The sequence below is a fragment of the Epinephelus fuscoguttatus genome, linkage group LG19, assembly GCF_011397635.1.
Source record: "Epinephelus fuscoguttatus linkage group LG19, E.fuscoguttatus.final_Chr_v1".
NCBI classification, from domain to species: Eukaryota; Metazoa; Chordata; class Actinopteri; order Perciformes; family Serranidae; genus Epinephelus; species Epinephelus fuscoguttatus.
Window position 1 is genome coordinate 24,262,268 of NC_064770.1, and position 20,335 is coordinate 24,282,602.

The 20,335-nt window shown below is 40.2% G+C and overlaps 2 protein-coding genes across 8 annotated transcripts in view; one reads left to right on the top strand and one right to left on the bottom strand.

Annotated features, from left to right (window-relative positions):
• LOC125880108 (nuclear GTPase SLIP-GC-like) overlaps window positions 1–2,129 on the bottom strand; it is a 41,968-nt gene extending 39,839 nt beyond the window's left edge. Inside the window, exon 1 of the mRNA XM_049562386.1 lies at window positions 1,989–2,129. The gene's annotated coding sequence lies outside the window, so the exon portion shown is untranslated. The remainder of the gene's footprint in view (window positions 1–1,988) is intronic.
• A 5,980-nt stretch (window positions 2,130–8,109) lies between these two features.
• The window catches only part of sun1b (Sad1 and UNC84 domain containing 1b), a 44,332-nt gene continuing 32,106 nt past the window's right edge, over window positions 8,110–20,335 (top strand). The window contains exons 1-2 of one of the 7 annotated variants that reach the window (XM_049562509.1): window positions 15,371–15,636; window positions 19,759–19,856. In XM_049562509.1, the coding sequence (XP_049418466.1) occupies window positions 19,774–19,856 (83 nt within the window). In that variant the 5' untranslated portion in view covers window positions 15,371–15,636; window positions 19,759–19,773. Of the gene's footprint in view, window positions 8,262–15,370; window positions 15,637–15,680; window positions 19,316–19,758; window positions 19,857–20,335 lie in introns of those variants that run through there. The other 6 variants (XM_049562515.1, XM_049562508.1, XM_049562510.1 and 3 more) reach the window with 6 other exon arrangements.

Genomic DNA, 20,335 nt, shown 5'->3' on the forward strand with positions numbered 1-20,335 from the left:
AAAAGACGCAGGGCTGGGCTGTGTTTTTATTGTTTTATTCTGAATGCATGTATACAACACAGTACAACAGCAAAGGCGAGCGGAGGTGGTGACATCATCAAGTTCGCTGCTGTTCCAAAAGCAGAAATGACTGTCCTCACGTCCTCACGTCCTCCCGTTCTTGGGAAGTCCGGACTCTCGCGCGGACTTGCCAATTTGCCAAGTCCACAAGTCCGAACTGCTTTTTTTTTGCTTTGTTTTGTTTTGTTTTGTTTTGTTTTGTTTTGTTTGTTTGTTTTTTAAGCCTACGGTGGGGTATCTCCTTTATTTTATTTTATTTTTTGTTAAGTCATCTTTATTGCAAAAAGTGGTTTACAGTTCAGATGTGACTTACAAAGATAGATATAATAGTGAACGAACATATAGAATACAAATAAGCACAAATGAAGCTTTGCCAGGGGAGACTTATAAGTTATTCAAAGGAGAAAGAGGGCCATATGTTGACAGTTTTAACTGCCTTTCTGTTGTTGGAGCCAGAAATCAAATTAATATAATGTACAACTTCATGGAGAAAATATATAAAATTAGGTTTTTTACTGGTGAATTTATGAATGTGGAACTTTGCCAACAAAATTAATAAATTTATAATGAAGTACATATTTTCTTTACTTTGACTTCTATAAAAGCAAAATACCACATTCTCCCACAATCAGGTAAAGTCTTTATAAATATGGTCAGTGTCAAATCTGCTGAAGTTTTGCCAAAATGTTCTGGTGTGTAAGCAATACCAAAAGAGGTGCAAAACAGTTTCTGGGTGGTCTTAACAAAAAGAACAGTTTGTATTGATGTCTCTTAAATTTAACCATGTAATGATTAACAGGGTAATATCTGTGAATTATTCTGAACGACACTTCTTTCACTTTGTTTACTATCAGGTATCTGTGAGGAATCATCCAAACTTTTTTCCAGTCAATGTTGTCTACAAATCGGTTCCAGTAAAACATGACATTTGGAATAGATACAATTTCTTTCTGAAACAAGGCACGAATATTCTCATTATTTCGAGGAAGTTTAGAAAAACAGATACAAGTCCGAACTGCTGAACTTGTGTATTGAGAAACGGCTTCAGTTTAAGTTCAATCAGGAAGACTGTTGTTTTTCTCTCCCTCCTACTCTCATTGCGTCCTCCTGTCAGCTGACTATGGGTGTTCACTCTTCTAGTTATCCAATCAAACTTTACCACGATCTCTCTCAGCCAATCAGGATGCCACTGCAATCTTTTATACCTGTTCTCTCCTCTGCTGCTGTCAGCCGTCATTTTAGGCAGAATCTTTCCACCCTTCTCCACCCTATTTACCTGCACCCATCATATCCAGAGTCCAGGACGAGCTCAACAAAGGCTCCTTCTTCTAAACTGTGGATTCATCACCCTCCTTAACTCATACCATCTCCATGGGGTCTAATCGCCAAAGACTTTCCACATTTTTTCATTCTTATGTGCACATGATATTAAACATTCTTTCTACTATACAAAAGGGTCTCTCCTGATTGAAATGGCACTGTACGAACAGAAGCAGATTTAATAAAAAAGGATTCATAATATGTTTAGTTCAGCAGGTTTATTAGTAACTTGTCGTTTGAGATAATTAGTCAACAAGGACAAGCCTGACCAAAGGGCAATTTTGGTACCCCACCACTATACCACTCTAACACTTTAAGTTTTGTTATTATGGAGAGAAATGACGTAAGCCTCCCAGACATCCTAGATTTAAAAAACAACAACAAATAAACCCTACATTTTTTAAGTAACAAAATTACACTTCGCAGGCAGAAGTACTACTCTTTGGAGGATGCAGGACTGGAGTTTATTTACATGTTAAATATTAAATCTATAATCAGTGAATGTCAAAACAGCACACTAGGCTACTACATAGTATTTTACAGTTAAACTTAGTCTCTCAGTAATATATTTAGCTGTGAATGTAATGCATTGAGGTTAGCGTACTTACATCTGGGTGACTGAAGACGAATGGGCTGGAGGAGGACACAATGATCCCGTCTGAAATGACAGCTTGCGGGACCAGAGGGGAGAACGGAGGTTAAGGCTGAATCCAAATGTCCGCACTTCACTTTCAGACTTGCACACTGTGCGGGCGCGCTCACAGGTAGTCCGGAAGTGCTGAGGGCTGTCCAAAACTACAACAAAGAGCATGGATACCAAGAGACGAAGCTCCGTTGAATTTCTGCCAACAGCCACTAGGGGCGCTGCCGCCATTTTGGACTGTTGAGCTTGGACTGTTGCGCCCAGACAACATGCAAGATGTCAAGGAGAGAGGAGAAAAAAAGTAAAAGAAAACAGTGTAGTGCAATTAACTGCAACACCCTGCACCTGGCCTTCCACCGTTTCCCGAAGGATCCCGACAGGTAAGAACTCCTGAGGTGGAAGTTTTAAAGTGTTTTAATATCAATTTAATATGCCAGTTTTGGAGGGAAGATAACACTTATAGATGATTAACTTAATTACTCATTCAAAATCATATATATATGTATATATATATATATATATATATATATATATATATATATATATATATATATGGCCTCTTGGACCATCTAGCCTATATCAGAACTGATTACTGCTTCAACATTAAAATTAAAATATATCATATTAAAATAGCCTATATATCACTATTATTATTATTATTATTATTACTGTCCCCTTACTGTACAAACTGTAAATAAATCCTTATTCCTGACTATGTGACGTCGCCATTAATGTGTTTCTAGTTAAAATACTGATTTTTATTTTTTTTTATTTTTTATTTTTTTTGGTATTTTGGCTTATGGGGTGATTTTGATGGAGTAATTAAGTTAATCTTCTCATAAGTGGATGTAATATGTAGAGATGCCATCTAGGACGTTTTTCCTCGTTTTGTGTTTTTTTAAAGTCTATATTTTGCTTTACAAAAACGTGGAAAAATCAGCTGTGACCAAGCTATCACGAGGTGAGTAGCATTGTAAGCATAATTAATAGCGATATACTTCAGTTTGTCTGTGTGTTTTTGTATGCAAGCGGGTCTGCTGCGGTCTGCTGACAGTCCAATATGGCGGCGGTAGGACGAAACCATGGGTGAATTTGTTGCTATGGGGCGTTCTATTGAGATTCGCGGTATCCATGCTCTTTGGCTACAATTCACCCAGCTCACAAGGGGCCTCAAGTTGAGTTCAAATGGCAAATAAATACACGCCCTGCACACGGTCCACCACCCCCCACAACACACACAGAAAGACAGTTGTTGATCTGTTGTTTAAACTGGATCATTTGAGAAGTTTGGATGGGAAATGTCTCTTTGGTTAAACTAACAACTCAGACATTTAGAGTCTTTGTTCTAAACATGACAAGGGAGGAACTGTTAAATAAAAGGGCACATGCTGTAAAGGCTGGGAACCACTGGTTTAATCCTGAACATCACATTTAATGAGTTCATCCTGTTTTAAATGTACATTCTTAATCTGAAAAGCAACTAGTGACTGCAGCTGTCAGATAAATGTGCTGGAGGAAGATGTACAATATTCCCCTCTGAAACAAAGTGGAGTTAAAGTATAAAGTAAATAACATTAGAAGGAAGTAGTAATAAAATCTTAAAACTGTACTTCGGTGCTGGACTTGAGGAAACAGTTAAGGCCCGTTTCCACTGAAGAAGTTCCTGGTACTATTTGGGGGGCAGGAACTACTACAGGAACGTACTCTCGCTCGGCCCTCTCAACCGCCGTGTCTCCACTGAGAGAGCGGAGTGCGAGGAAGGTTCCTGTAAAGTTACGGGCTCTGGATGTGATGTAATCGTTGCGCGACCATTTTGACCGCTGTGACGTAGGGACGCCGTTAGCTGATAGCGGTGTTTGTAATAACTCACTAAATGGTCCGTGAAAAAAATATTTTTTTCCAGCGGATGTTTTAGTTACAAACATGATTGAGCTAACTGGAGTAGTTTCATGTCATAGCCGACAACGGGAGGCTTTTAACAGATGACGTCCTGATGTTAGCTTTGCTGCTGCTGTTAGCTGTCCCTGTCAGCTGATGCTTTCTAGACATCGTGATTTCCCAAAACTGAATAAATACCACACATAGCAACACAAAACTGCTTTGCTAGCTCAATCATGCTGTAACTAAGAATAATTTTTTCACGGGCCATTTAGTGAGGTTTTTTTACATGGCGGCGGAAGCTATGAACGAGCTAACCCTCGTCTGCTGAGTTTTAAAAATGCCGGCTATTTTGTTGCTTTCTGTTGTCGTCACATCCCTCCTTTAGTATATCCAATCAACACCAAGTAATCCCCAAGCCCCAGCCAGGAGTCTTTTGGGGCCGTTCTGAGTACCTACCCCGAAGCAGGGACTTGTTTAGCCCCCGTAAAAGTTCTGGAACTCTGTCCCTCGGGGGTGGTTCCTGCGGTGGAGACACGCACCAACAGCCCCGGCCCCGTAAAATTACCCTGAAGTTCATGTGGTGGAAACGGGCCTTTACTTTTCACCAATTGTAAAAGGACAGGACGGGAGGGGAGGGTTCTTGTCATTGTTGCTGCACTGGTGACTCCTACTGGCTGTTTGGGGTGCCTACACTGTGGGGGTGGAAATATGACACCCTGAGAGGATATTGCTGGGAACATATATACACAGATCAGCTGAAACATTAAAACCACTGACAGGTGAAATAACTTTGATCATCTTGTTACAGTGTTCTGCTGGGAAACCTTCACTTTAGCATTCATGTGGATGCCACCTGACATGCTCCACTCACCCAAATATTGTTACACACCAAGTACACTCCCTCGTGGCAGCAGCATCTCTGATGGCAGTGGCCCCCCAGCAGAACAATGCACCATGCCACACAGTAAAAACTGCTCAGGAATACCCAGAAGAACATGACAAAGAGCTCAAGGCGTCAACCTGGCCTCTAAATTCCCCAGATCCCAATCTGATCCAGCATCTGTTGGATGTGCTGGTATCCCACCTCACAACCCCCACGACTCAAGGGGTCTGCTGCCAACTCCCTGGTGCCGAGCACCACAGGACACCCCCCAGAGGTCTTGTGGCCATGCCCCAACAGGTCAGAGCCAAGGAGGCCCCACCTGGGATTGGGGGTACCTCTGGGGCACCTGCATGTCCCATGAATGCTCAATCAGATTGGGTTCTTTCAAACCTTTTTGAGTATTGTCATGTGGATTTTATTATGTGATATATAATATACAGTCTATTGTACTGCTAATGCACGTCTCCAATAGGTATTTTACCGTGGTCTCTGTCTGACACTGCTGCTAAGACTGTGTTTTAATATTTGAAATTATTTATACTGTACTTGTCCTGTGCTTTTCTTGCTGTGAACTGCTGCTATGATGTATCACCAGAGTATGTGTATAACATTTGAACATAGATGTCTTAATGCCAGGACCTGAAAGCTCAGTATTACCAGCAATTTACGTGCAGTCGTCCAGCATGCAACAGTTGTATTTCTAGAAATCATCTCATGTTCTCCACCCTGAGTATGAGCTCCTTCCCCTCAGCAGGCACCACTGCTTCAAACAATCCTTCATCCTCCTCTCCTGTGAAGCCCTTAACACCACCCAGACTGAACTATGTGTATGGTGTAGCTGTCCTTCTTGTCACTGATCACATTATAGTACCATGTGTGTACTTTTACTGATGTAGACGGGCATGTGCAAGTGATGGATAAATGTTTTAGCTGTTTGTTTTGCTGTGATTTTGTACTGCAGACACTGTGATGTCCAATAAGGCAAACTTCCCACTGGTACACTAAAGTCTATCCCAGTGGTTCCCAACTGGTCCAGCCACAGGATCCAGCTTTCTCCTTAGTCACTAGTTCAAGGTCCACACAGTTTAACACAAGCAGCGTCATCCTTGTGTTTGGCCATGTCATCCATGAACATATATACCTTTTTATATCTATGATGTCATCAAGCTTGTTTGTTGTCTCTGCCAAGTTGCTGTCTGTTAGTCACTCACTCTAAAGCAGGAAATGGCACTTCAAGATAAAAGTAATTTTCCTAAAACCCTCTCTCTGCAAGACTTCACAAGAAAGACAAATTAGGGAAGTTATATTTTCCTCTAAGTCTGTGTCTCATCATCATTAATAATTGGTAGTAGTAGTTGTTTTGTCTGCAATATTTCAACTTTTTGACAACATGAAATACAACATTTTACACTCATATAATATACAATACAAGTCCACATCCAATTGTTGCATTTTCACAAAATAACCAAACTAACTCAAAACAAGAATGTTCCTCCTGTTTTAACAATCATCACTTGTACATGGAATACATTTGAGCAGACCGGACAAGACAAACAGGAAAACAAAGCAAATACAGAATACAGCTGCAGATTAAACAAACAAACAACCCAATATATGATTTTTAAACAGATTTATCTATTCATCTTATAAGTACAGTACACTGAGATTTAGACCCCACCGGTCCTAATAAATTAATAAAAATAAGAATTTAATTTTATTAAATTTAATTAAAAAAAAAAAACACACACACACCTTCTTCCTTCTTGACATAATGGTTGAGTCTGTCACAATATAGAGGCAGATGTAAATGGACAGTAATCCAAAACAATCCCTAGTTAGATATTCCTTTGATTTTACTAATCAAGGGGGACATAACTTGACATCTCTGACATCCCCTGACAAAGTGTTGGGGGTTAAGGAGGACCCCTCCAGTTGACAGCAATAAATTTTTTTTTGCAGAAATTCCTAGATTTTTTTTTTAACAGATTTATTTATTCGTCTTATAAGTACAGTACACTGATATTCAGTAAACATACATGTGAACAACACTTTTTTTCTTTAACTTTTATACACCCCCCTGCCCCCCATCCCACCCCGCCAGTCCTAAAATATTAAATTAAATTAAATTAAATTAAATATTACAGAATAGATTTATTTTTTATGAACAGATTTATTTTTTTTTTTTATCTTTTAAGTACAGTACACTGATATTTAGTGAACAAACACTTTTTTCTTTTTCTTTTATACAACCCCATCCCACCCCGCTAGTCCTAAAAAAAATTCTTCTTATTATTAATAATAATAGTAATAATAACAATAATAATAGTAATCATAAAATAACATAGAAAATAAAATAAACATAAACAGACACCTTCTTCCTTCTTGACATAATGGTTAAGTCCGTGACAATATGAAGGGATATGTAAATAGACACAAATAATAATAATAATGATAATAATAATAATAATATAGAAAATAAAATAAACATGAACATAAACACACACCTTCCTCCTCCTTGACATAATGGTTGAGTCTGTGACAATATAAAGGGATCTATAAATGGACAATAATAATAATAATAATTATTATTATTATTATTATTATTATTATTATCATATAGAAAATTAAATTAAAATTAAATTAAATTAAACAGACACCTTCTTCCTTCTTGACATAATGGTAAAGTCCGTGACAATATAAAGGGATATGTAAATGGACACAAATAATAATAATAATAATAAGATCAAACATAAATAAAATAGAATAAAATTAAATTAAATTAAATTAAATTAAACAGACACCTTCTTCCTTCTTGACATAATGGTTGAGTCTGTGACAATATAAAGGGATATGTAAATGGACAGTAATAGTAATAATAATAATAATAAAATAAAATAGAATAAAATCAAATAAAATTAAATTAAATAAAATGAAATTAAACACACGCCTTCTTCCTTCTTGACATAATAGTTAAGTCCGTGACAATATAAAGGGATATGTAAATGGTCAGTGATCCAAAACAATCCCTAATTAGATATTCCTATAATAATAATAAAAATAATAATAATTGCCGACAGCAAAACATATTTTTGCAGCAATAAATGCAAGATTACAGCGTTTCCTCAGAGTATTTTTTGTTTTGTCTTTGTTTGTTGTTTGTTTTTAATTAATTCCCTGTTCGTTGTTGTTCTCGTCAGCGGCCACTAAGCGACGCTGCTTCACATCGAAGCCCAGTGTCAGGACTTGTTCTGACAGATCCCATATATGGTCATTTTTACCTTATAAGGATTGACGCACGTGACGTTCGCGTCGCAACGGAAAGTCTGACCGTGTGCGGGAAAAGGCGAACGTTAGAATAAGGTCCAGTCTTCAGGGCAGTTAATGTGCCACCACCACCCGAGAAGCTTTAACGAAGTGGATGTAACTCATTTCAAGACAAACTCACCTTACAGTCGCCGGCGGCGGAGTCTACCTGTGAGTAGTCTAACTTCTGCATTATCATGTAAACTAATTTCACGTGTGTCCTGAACTGGCACGAGAGGCTGCATCTTATCTCCAATCTTAAATTCGCTGATAGCGTCGTTCACGTGTAGCTCTGTGGTGCAGTGTTTTTGGGAATACGTGTTATGTCTTCGTGTGTATCTGCACAGTTTTAACTGACAAGCACTTGAATTAGAAGAGGAAGGAGAAGCAAAGAGTTGAGCTTTTGTTTTTCCTGACCACTGTAGCAGCAGCAGCAGCAGCAGCAGGGGGGCTACAGCAGACCAATGTCCTGTAAGGTCACTGGGACAGTTTTGTCTACAGATTCAGTGAAGGTGCCACTGTCTCCAACCGCAGAAATAGATAAAATATATAATAAATCACATTTTAACTAAGCCTCCACCTTCAGCCTGTTGTGGCTATTTTCCAAGACTTCCTTGAACTTAAACGTCACACCAGCAGAGGCTATGGGCTTCACTTGTGCACACTTCCGTCTTTGTGTAAATCTGCAGCAGTAATGGCTAATCTTGCTAAACATCACTCTTTTTAATAACAGTCCAGTCAGTCTAACTCAAAATGGCCCAACCTGGGTTAAATAGCAATAATATTGTTTCATAGTCACCCTTCTGCATCGTATATTAAAAGTATACCATCATGGATTTAGTGGAATATTATTTTTCCAAGGTCAAAAGCAAAGTTTCAACTTTTCAGTTTCATGGTGTGGAGGAAATGATGTTAATACATATCCAACATACACCGCTCAGCCAGAACTTTGGTGAAGTAAAACACATAGATCGTCTTATTACAATACAATGTTCTGCTGGCAAACCTTTGGTTCTTCCATTCATTTGCCACCTGACACGCTCCACCGAGCCAACCGCCTGTTACACACCGTGTACACACACTCATGGCGTAAGTACTCCCTGATGGCAGTGGACCCCCAGCAGAATAACGCACCGTGCCAAACTGCAAGAACTGCTCAGGAACGGCCCAAGGAATGTGACAGACCTCAAAGTATCAAGCTGGCCTCCGAATTCCCCAGATCTCAATCTGATTGAGCATCTGTGGCACGTGTTGTTACCCCAGAGATCCTGTGTCCATGCCTCAGCAGGTCAGAGCCAAGTCCGATCCAAGGAGGCCCCACCTTGGATTAGGGGTACATCTGGGCTACCGGCACATCACAAGAATCCCTGAGCAGATTAGGACCTGGGAAATTTAGGAGCCAGGTCGGCACCATGAGCTTTTTGTCATGTCCACAGGTCATTTCTAAACAGTTTTTGTAGTGTGGCATGGTGCTTTTTTGTACTGCCATTGGGTAGTGCTTATGCCATGAGGAGGGGTCTTTTGGGTGGGTGGAACATGTCAGGTGGTATCCACATGAACGCCAGAACCAAAGGTTTCCCAGCAAAACAATGCATTGGAACAAAATAATCAATGTTATTCACTTCACCTGTCAGTGGTGTTAATGTTTTGGCTGATCGGTGTATATTGTATCTTTGTATTGTATCAATATGAAATGCTGTGCTTCACGGTGATGTCTTAGAAAAAGACCTCCTGTAGATGGGATGGGATGGGAAACACACACAGTGCAATAATGGAAACTTCTGTTTGTTAAGGTTGAAAACATTATGGGAAATCGGTTGATATTTCACCATAATAACCCCTCCCAAGCAGCAGCTTAGTCACAGAATTTTCAATGGCACCAATAGTTAAAGCAAAGAATGAAAAAGCCAAGGCATGTTTCAAGTTTGGTCTGGTGCTTCAAGTGCTGGTGTGCATTATGGTTTTAATGGACAAACAAATTTGTAAGTGCAGAAAATTACGTGATAACATGGTTTAACCTAATTTTACTGACTTTCTGACCCTGTTTGGATTCAAAAAAGGCCATTTTGGGGTGCAGCTACCCCCATATTGCACATACACATTCAGAACAGGCCATATCTGATGGTTATATGTGAAAGAACACCCTAAAAAAACTTATGTTTAGACATAAATCACAATAACATCACGTTCAGAAGCAGAAATATGCACGTCTTTGTGTCATGCTGTGACATAATGGCCCCCACATTTCGGGCCGTGAATTTACCTTGATCCACTATAATGGTATACTTTTAATATGTTATTTGGATGTCCCAAGAGATCACAAAACACCTTGAATAATTACTACTGCAATTTTACCTGGGTCCAGCCACAGAGTGACTTGACTATGAGCATGTGCAAGATGTTTCCCCGGTCCTAGTCTGTTTTCGACACATGCAGGACTGAGGTCATGACTTGAATTAGAGAAGATATTGCTGCTGGTGGAAAGTAACTAAGTTCAGTTACTTGTACCTTACTTGAGTATCTCCTTTTTTTGTGTTACTTCCATTGTAATTATTACTTCTATATGTTCATTATACAGGTATAGTTACAAGCTACCTTTCAGATGAATGAATGAATGCCTTTACTGTAATTGCAGAAAAACTGTTCCATGTACTCAACACACACTCAAATACCCCATAGGATAAGGCTAACATATGATAAATAAGGTGCTATAAAAAGGACAAGATGAAGTGCATTATTGTACATCTGTCCGTGGTAGTGCTTTTTAAAGTTGTTGTGGTGGTGTGGGAGAGGTTAGATTGTGTATTTTTGTGCGGTAAAAACTGTTTCTCAGTGTGGAGGTGCAGCATTCCAGAGCCTCGTTGCGTGGTGAAAGGGGTGCTGTCTTTAACAATGCTGCAGGCTCTGCCGGGCAGCGAGACCTGTAGATGTCTTCTAGGGCGGGCAGAGGGAGTCCAGTAATTTTTTTCTCTGCTGTCACTGAACATTCGCTGCTCTCCACTGAGGAGTGATAGAAAGACTCAAGTAACTTTGCAGAGAGGTTGGTCCTCCTCAGCATCCTGACGAAGTATAGTCTCTGTTGGGCCTATATCACCAGAGCAGATGAACATGTTCTATAAAACACACAAGATTAAACCAATGGTTTCCAACCTTTTTGTCCCTTATATTTCATAGGGTGAAGTTAAGTGGCACAAGGTGTTATTATTACTATTATCATTACTATTATTATTATTATTATTGTTGTTATTATTATAAACTTTATTTCAGACTCATAACTCAGATAAGAGAGAATAGGCCTAATCTTTGGCCCTTATCACCTAGCAAGGAAATTACAACCCTTTATTGGTCTTTTGCCAGCTAATATAAAATCTACATTTTGATTCTCAATTGAACTTTGAACCAGATGACAATCTCAATAAATCCTGCTGCTTCCACCTAAGAAATATTATCAATCAAATCAGCTGTGTCTCTTTTCCTGTCCTAGAAATGCTTATTAATGCTTTTGTATTCATGTGCCTCGACTACTGTGACACACCGCAGAACAAACCGTAGGTCACATATCACATATCAATTCTCGCCTCCTTCCATTGGCTGCCAGTTAACTTCAGAAGTGATTTTAAGATTATATTAATAACTTTTAAAGCTCAACATGGTTTGGTGCCGAGTTATGTTACTGAGCTTCTGACTACCTATGCTCCGAGTCGTTATCCGAGATCCTCAAGCCTACCCTCACTAGTTGTCCCTAGATCAAGGCTGGTAACTAGAGGTGACCGGCCTCTATTATTTATTTATCTATTATTATTTTTTTCTTTCTTAATGCTTTGCAAAGTATCAGATTGGACTCGGTTTCAAAATAAAGGACTCGGTATTGGATCGGATGCAAATAAATATGTGATCGGGACATCCCTAGCATTTATAAGACGACTGACAACAGCGTGATAAAAACATAAATTGGGACATAAGGTTTTACATCTTGGGCTCTTAAATATTATTATATCTTTTTGGTAATGACTACTGTGGTCAAAAAATTTAACAGAATAATTGACTTTTAATGGGGAAAGGTTTTGAGTGTGTCTTTAATGCATTCAGGTAAAATGGGAGAGATAAAAAGCTAAAATGGGACATTTTTCTGAAGTGAAACCAGCAGGTTTTAGGCTACCAGATTTTTGTCACTTGAAAATGTCAGCCACAATAAGTCCAGCATTAGCTATCATTGTCACACTCATGCAAGCATCAGCGAAAGTCCATTGTTGGCCATATGGCACCAGGCAGGAAAAGAAAAGTGAAAAGCATGACAGAAAAGTTTGCCAATCTTTTTTTAATGAAAAGTTAGATGGCATTAGTTATTTAATGAAATAATAACTGCAGAACGAATCGCATCGTGAAAATTAATGTTTTAGGCCAGGAAAGGTCATTCTTTCTGGTACTTAACAAAAAAGAGCAAAGATCAGAGCAAAGTCCTCCAAATTACCGCAGACTTTTGTAGCAGAACTTTGTTTGTTCTTGTGTATTGTCCCCTCAGATTTATCTTGAGACCTTTATGGAACTTAACTGCCTAGGTGCTTAACAAGCTTCACTTTGACCAGCCATGACCTGCCAGTTTTGCTAATGATTTTGTACTTTCACTTGAGAAGGATTTTAAATGTAGAATTATTGCGTATAATGGAGTATTTTTACATTGTTGTATTGGTTTTACTCAAGTAAAGGGTGTGAATATTTCCTGCACCTCTGGGTATGGCCAGTGAAATGAAAAGGTACTGACAGAGGTCTTATCTCGGCTGAAATAGGGTGTGAACAATCCTGTTGCTAAGTCTTTGACAGAGGGACAGCCCACTGTCTGCAAGGTCTCAGATTGGGTCCAAAGTCCATCTCAATGAAATGTACAGTCTGCTGTCCAGCAGATGGCGCCTTAGCCAAGACCTTATTTGCTCTTATCAGTTCAATCAGAGGATTCAGATACAGGTATCAGTCTGTTAGTTTGTTGCAGGACAACTTCAGCATTCCTATTAGTACATGATGACTTCATGCAAATTACCAGCATAGCTCTGCACGGCTCCCTACCTGAGAAGGTTTAATCACACACAACTGAAACACCCATCTGTTTAATATCTGTGTACTTTTACATTTTCTCACACCAAAGAGTTTGATGGAAAATCTGCTTTCAACAGGGGGTGTTCTGTTTTATGTAAATGTGCTGACACATGCGTTGTACTCCTGTCTTTCTCCAGCAATACTAATTTAGCTTCACTCTTAATGACTACAATGAAAAGATGCAGTGGAAAGTGAACAATTTGATTTCCTTTGAAGTACAGGACACCCTCTAGTGAAGGTGAGCCACCTTTTAAAGAACAGGTTCACACTTGCAGAGTATTTTAATTACTCACTATATTGTCTCCTGATTAACAGCTTTGTGAGCGATGTTGACACATCTTTCATTGTTTTGTTTCATCATGACTGAACAAATAGAACATTGTAATACATTTTTTTTTGTTGCTTGAGCACAACGGTTAATCGGTCAAGTCCCAATTTAAAGGTTTTTTTTTAGTAACAATACTGCAGCAACGTTGCAGCAATACTGATGCCAACATTTCCTCTTATTGCAGTCTAAAGCAGTGGTCCAACTGGTCCAGCCACAGGGTCCAGATTTCTCCTTAGTCATTAGTTCAGGGTCAAGTCAAGTCAAGTCAAGTCAAAATTTATTTATATAGCACATTTAAAAACAACCTTGGTTGACCAAAGTGCTGTACAGTTCATCCAAAGAGTGAGTGAATAGCAAAAACCACAAAAATGATCAATAAGATCAACAATAGGGTCCACACAGTTTGATACATCTGACTTTCAGTGTTGAATGGGGCATGAACCAGACAGGCCCTTGGCTAACACACTGAGGCCACGTCCTTTGTTTTGTTGTGATAATTTATGGAGGTTTTACGGAGCTAGAGAGGCCATTTATTGAAACTCTTGTGGAGGGTAAACAGGTTTTTGGACAGCGTTTAGACCTTAATGTGGGGCTTTTTGAAACAGAAAATATAATGTAACCATTGTTTAAATCAATGTGAAAATTTTCAGATGACTACAACATTATTACAGGCTTTCCTTTTGGGGTGGGGTTGCTTTTGGGACAGGGCATTTGACCTCATGACTTCAAAATATTAAAAATCTTGACGATGCTCCTGCAGTGAAATGTTGCAGAATATGACACTGACTTGCCATCTTTAATGTTGCTCTTGTTTGCATTATAATTGAGAGCAAAAACCAACAGGAAATGTATGTAATAATAATTAAGATATGTGAGGCATTCAAGACTAATGTTCCTTATTGTTTTCAGTGGATGAACTGTGGTGGGCCGTGTAGATAACAATACAATAACACATTAATAGCAGTATATATCCTCCTGTGTCCTCACATGAGGACATCACATTTGGGGTTTACTTGACCTTATACTCCATTCTACTTAACTTGGGCCTGTTGTCCTCGTTCGTGGACACAGTTTTGTGCCATCTAGTAGTAGTAAGAGCACAATACACTGATCCAAGTAAAAACAAGATGGCAGCCATCTCTGCCAAGTCAGTGTGCTGCCGATCCTGACACAAAAGTGGACAATGTACAAAACCTGATCACACTTTATGGTTAAACTTGTTTATTTATGATTGATAATGTCTGTAGTTTGAAATGGCAACAAATTCGACTGATTTTAGCAACAGTAACAAGCTAAGACACTGTTTATTAGGAAGTACTCGTCTGAGGACACTGGGACTATTTTATTGTGTTGTTTGAGGACATTGGGACTCTATTATTGTCCCATTTGAAGACATTTGGACTTTATTGTTGACTCATTTGAGGACACTGGGACTTTATTATTGTGTTGTTTGAGGACACTGGGGTTATTTTAATGGGTTTGAAGACACTGGGACTTAATTACTGTTGACAGTGTTTGGTTTTTTATACTTATCGGGTCCTACTGATCCCAAACAGGAGAAATTAAAAATGCATACCAAACAACAGTTGAGGTCTCTGGAGGATATCACAGATCATTCATGATGGCTTTGGTGGCAGATGTGATACGGGGGGCCTTAAGTTTCAGTTGAAATCTCCTCCAGGGGTTCAATGCCACTCTAAACAATGGTGTGGTCCCTCTGAATGCACGCAGCTCCAGCAGCAGTCCTGTGCATGCCGTTGCAGCAGTGCTGCTGTCCTCCAATAGATTTAAAGTGTGCGCCCTGGCCGACAATGGAGGGCCCGGGAGTGGGAGGATCAGCTCGACAGCGATCCTTCTGGCTTTGTTACGCCCGGGAAGCCATTTTGGATATCTGCTTGTTGTGCACTAGCATAACACTCCTGAGCCACTTGCAAACTTTTGTGTTTTTTGAATTAGAAAAACAACGTTTGGGATCTGCGGGTGCGCAGTAATAAATAATCTTCGGGTTTCCGTGCGTCGGGATGCTGGCAGAAGTTTGCGCGTCTTCCGTGGCAGTAATGTGTGGACCTCTTTCCTCTGGATTACGCTCTTAAAGAATAATAATATACATGGACTCTTACCACGCGGGCAAGTTGACGTGTTGTATACACAACATCCTATACGTTAATGTTGCTGCATTAGTCTGTTGTGAATGTGTCATTTGGTGTGATCCACATTTATTTTGTCCTTGCTGAGCTCCTTTACCCACAACTAACGCAGTCTCAGGCCTTATTTTCATGGGTGATTTTTACACATCTGCGACATTATCAGACATTAAATGTGTTATCTGTCGTCAGGAGTGCGTGTTTCGACTGAGGAGTGTTAAGTGAATGTGTATGATAGGGAATGGAAACAGTGCGTCGTTGCTCAAGCCTCTAAGTCAGTGCTTTGGCGAGTGACGGCGTTATCTAAATACATGGCGTTTAAATTTAGCACCGAGCAATGTGAGAGTGTAACGAGGCTTATATGTCATTTGGCCGGACACCGTGTGCAGTTATTATTAAACTGAATATGTGTTTTTCAGCGGCGCTGGTGTGTAACACTGTTGTGACAGTAGCTGGACCAGTCACAGGACGCAGCAGTTTGCCCTCGTCGTCGCAGGTGGTTTGCGTAAAGGAGCCAGCAAAACAAACAGTGGAGACATACAGCACTGTGGGAAAGCTGTTAAGACTGTGTGTTTGTGGGATGCACGCATGCTCTGTTCTTGTTCAGCCTGTCTCCTGAATTATGAGCTCAAGGATTAAATGCAATAACGTTCCTGTAAAGATTCAGTCACAAACATGAACTGCAGCGTTACACCATGCTCTCCTCTCTCCTCAGTCCTGCAGTAGTTGTAGCACGGTTGATCTAACTGTAGCAGGAAAGTGTTTGATTTTGCCCACATCCAGTGCTGGCAACGTGATTCACTGCACCGGTTGACAAGTCAAAGTAAAACTAATCCTGGCTGAATTAAAGTCGTCCCCTTGGCTTTTAGATATTTGTTTCTGTTTATCCGTCTTTTCAGCTTGGAGACTTGGATGTGGATTTGAAACCTGATTAAGATTATGGACTGAGATTTTGGTGGCAGGTTTTAGGAAAAGCCATCTGTTTTATTTGCCGCTCAGCTGTTGTATTATCAGAGGTTGGAGTTCCCTTCTTGCTCGGGATATATAGACGTTGTGGTTACATGGATGGAGTGGTTTGCAGCATGGTTGAGCTTGTCAAACATTCAGACACAGTTATTGTATTCTTTGTTAAAAGAGCAAGGATTGAAACTCAGCTGGCAAGAGTCACCTTCAATTTTACCTTATAGTTGACTACCTGAAGTATGCATTACAATTTGGCTGTGACTATACACCCAGTTAACAGTTTATTAGGCACGCCTAGCAAAAACTAATGCAGTCTAAAGGGGGGGATTTATACTTGTGCGGCAGACCCTACGCTGTAGCCTATGCATGTGGCCTACGCCGTTGTGACCATTTATACTTGTGTGGTGGTGTGTCTGTGTCACTCTGCAGTTGCACCTCAAACACTAGTCAGCAGCAGAGGTTTCTGTGAAGTGCTGTGAAGTTTAGTTGATTCAAAACACACATTAAACATGTCTTGAGTCAATTTCAAACAAAAGTACACAAATTGGCTTCATTGTATTTAGCAGCATTCACAGACAAACACTGGTCTTATGCTGGACACATTTCACCCACAAATACAACATGCTAATGTTTTTAGCACAAGCTAAATTAGCCTAGCTAATTTAGTGGACGTCTCTCTACTCATATGTGGCCAGGGCCAACAGCAACATATTAACAAAGGTATCGTTACAAAATTTGGCTCCATTACAACTCACAGACGTTTTCCAAACAAATACATGATGCTAATGTTATTAGCACAAGCCTATGGCATTTTACAATGTATAAATTAGCATAGCGACGAGCGGAGATTTCCTCTGCTCATAGGAAACCTGGATAAATCCCGAAGTATGAATTCTCTAAGGATAAATCACGCAGAAGACTTAAAATGCTATTTTTGTGGAGCCTTAATTGTCTTCACAATTTATTGTTTCTTATCTGTGAAATTAAAGGAAATAAGCTTCGTTTCCACTGAGGGAAATGGTTGGAGCCAGAAGTGACCATATTTGGAGGAAAGGGTGGAGCTGTGGAGGAGCGAGGGGTGGATCTGACTGTGTCCACTCCATTTCAGTGTGCCAGTGCACTGCTTAACACGTAACAGGAAGGGCTGAGATAGGTGTTTAAATGGAGTGTAATCGGTTAGCCAGCGGCAGCAACCGTAAGCAGAATTTTCAGCTGACAAAACAAACAATGTCTTCCTACAGTGCAAAAGGCACAGTTGACAAATTATAGCCTACATGGACAGTAATATTCACAATATGATTTTATGTAAGCCTGAATGACATTCATCACTCCTCTGTCTCATCAGTCTCCCTTGACATTTTTGTGTTTGTATGGGCCATGTGGTCGTGGTGAGGTAAATGCCGCTCTCACCACTGACATTGAGCAACTGATCTGGTGTATCTGCTGCCTACGATAACTGTCAAAAAGTGCGTAGACTCCACCTACACTGTGCACCCCAGGCGTACACTGGCATGGTAATGGTGCCGACCAAGTCAGATTCTCTTGGACAGCCTGTCACTCAAGTGGCTCCACCCTTAAATATGTGTAATTTTAGGCCTTAATAACATTTAAACAAGTTAGTTATGGGTAAAAAATTCACAACCTGTACATTTGTCATGTTTATTTCTGCTGTAAAGTTGGACATTTTAACATTGGAGTCTATGGGGGTTTGACTAGCTTTTGTAGGCAGCCTCAAGTGGCCATTTGAAGTGTAGTTTTTGGCTTCATTTTTCAGCCCCAGAGGTTGCTGCTTGACTGGGGCTCCTTGCCATATTACACATGTCTCAGATGAGTGGTTTGCTTTTTTTACCAGACACGCATTTCCCACATAATCGTCTCACATGGATGCATTTAAATAAATTCGAATTATTCAGTATTTCACAAAGAATCAGAGTATAGAGAAAAGTCTGAAGATTTAACCCAAATATGTGCAACAGATTTCTTCTTTCTTCCCCTATTAATTGTCTCATGACCCCTCAAAGTTATCTTGTGACCCTTTGACGGGGCCCGACCCCTACTTTGGAGACCACTGATTTAGCCTGTGCTCACTGATTATAAATGGGGTGAAAGAAATAGAACAGAAAAGCCTCTCTGTGTGATGCAGTTGAACAATAGCACAGACTGCAGCCTCCAAAATGTCAGTACAGCTGAATCAATACCTTAACAACAGTTTGAATGGAAAACTGAACATTATAACCTTCATGAAGATAGGATTTATTTCAGGACTGTTGTGTTGGACTGCATTAGTTTTATCCCAGTGGACATTACAAACTGGCAGCTGAGTGTATTATGGTTACAGTATTTGGACAGCTTGTTCACATAATGCAAGTTTCCTTGTGTGAAGCTCAACCCTCAGAGCTGTTGTTTCCCGCCCATTGCCTAAAATTCAGCCCCACCCCTTGCTGTTTTACTTGGTTTCATAATACTGCTCTCTCACTGTGTGTGTGGAGCTTTCCCAAGCAGTCACCGTAGGAGTAGCTGTCCTGGTGAGGAGTCTACTTAATACAACGGGAGTGAGGTTCGTCATTCTCTCTGCCCTGCCGCTGCTAGCCATTCCCGTCAGTTGCCGACCGGAGGAGAAGAGACAAGTCATTCATTACAGCTTTACTGGCGTCCGTAGCCTCCGTCAACAACCAGCCAGAGCCAACATGCAGGAAGAGGTCGGCCAACTCACGTCCACTGTCAGAACCACAGTAGCGTTGTTGTGTTCCTGAGGAAAAGGAATGTGCAGCAGCTCTCATTAGAGCCTGCTAAGCTTTCTTACGTGGTTGTAGCGTAGCAGTAACCGGTGGTTGTGTTTTCTTGGAGAGCAGCCCAGTGAATAGTGCTGGAATTGATTTAGGAAGAGGCAAGGAATTTACCAGTGCTGTATTGTATTTATTGTGCAGATGCAGTTTCTGAATTGGTTTTTTAAAAATATATCTACACAGTGGCAGAACTTGAGCTCATTAGCAAACTAATTTGTGTCCCAGAGGCAGGCTGAACAAGGCAATGCATGCGTTTTTGTGAGTGTGTATGGTAGTTAGTTTGTACCTGTTATCTCTCTCCACTATATCCGCTTTGGCTTAAAGAGTCCTGTCCCTTGCAATCCTGATTCTTGCAGTCTAAACAAAGAAGAATGACCATGGATTTTTCCCAACTGCACACATATACGCCGCCACAGTGTGCTCCAGAGAACACCGGCTATACCTACTCTCTCAGGTGAGACCTCAGTGCTGTGCTGCGGCGCGCTGGCTGCAGCATAAAACAGCCAGGCCTGTGGCATTTCAGTTGCGCTCTGCCTGCCATTTGTGACTCCAGGCTGCTCAGAGAATAAACTCAGAATGAAGTGTCCTTGAGGCCATGCTCTTGCATTTAAATCAAGACTTTGCAAGTGTAGTGTCATCCAGTTACTCCATTTTCTATTTGCTGTTGTCTTGTTTTGAGCAGAGCATGCTATTGAGCGCTGTCAACCTTAATGCTGTTACTGCTGACAGTTTACTCATGTCTTTATTACAGTGTGACGTCGTAAAAGGTTTCTAGGCTGCCAAATTATGCCAAAGGTTGTTTTCTATTCCCTACTCATGCTGATTTTGAGCTGTGTGTTGTTTTTAGGAAGCAGCTTCTTTTGAGAGCCCGGTCAGATTTGAAATTGGTGAATGAGATGTTTAAATGCATTTACCTTTGAGTGCATCATTGTT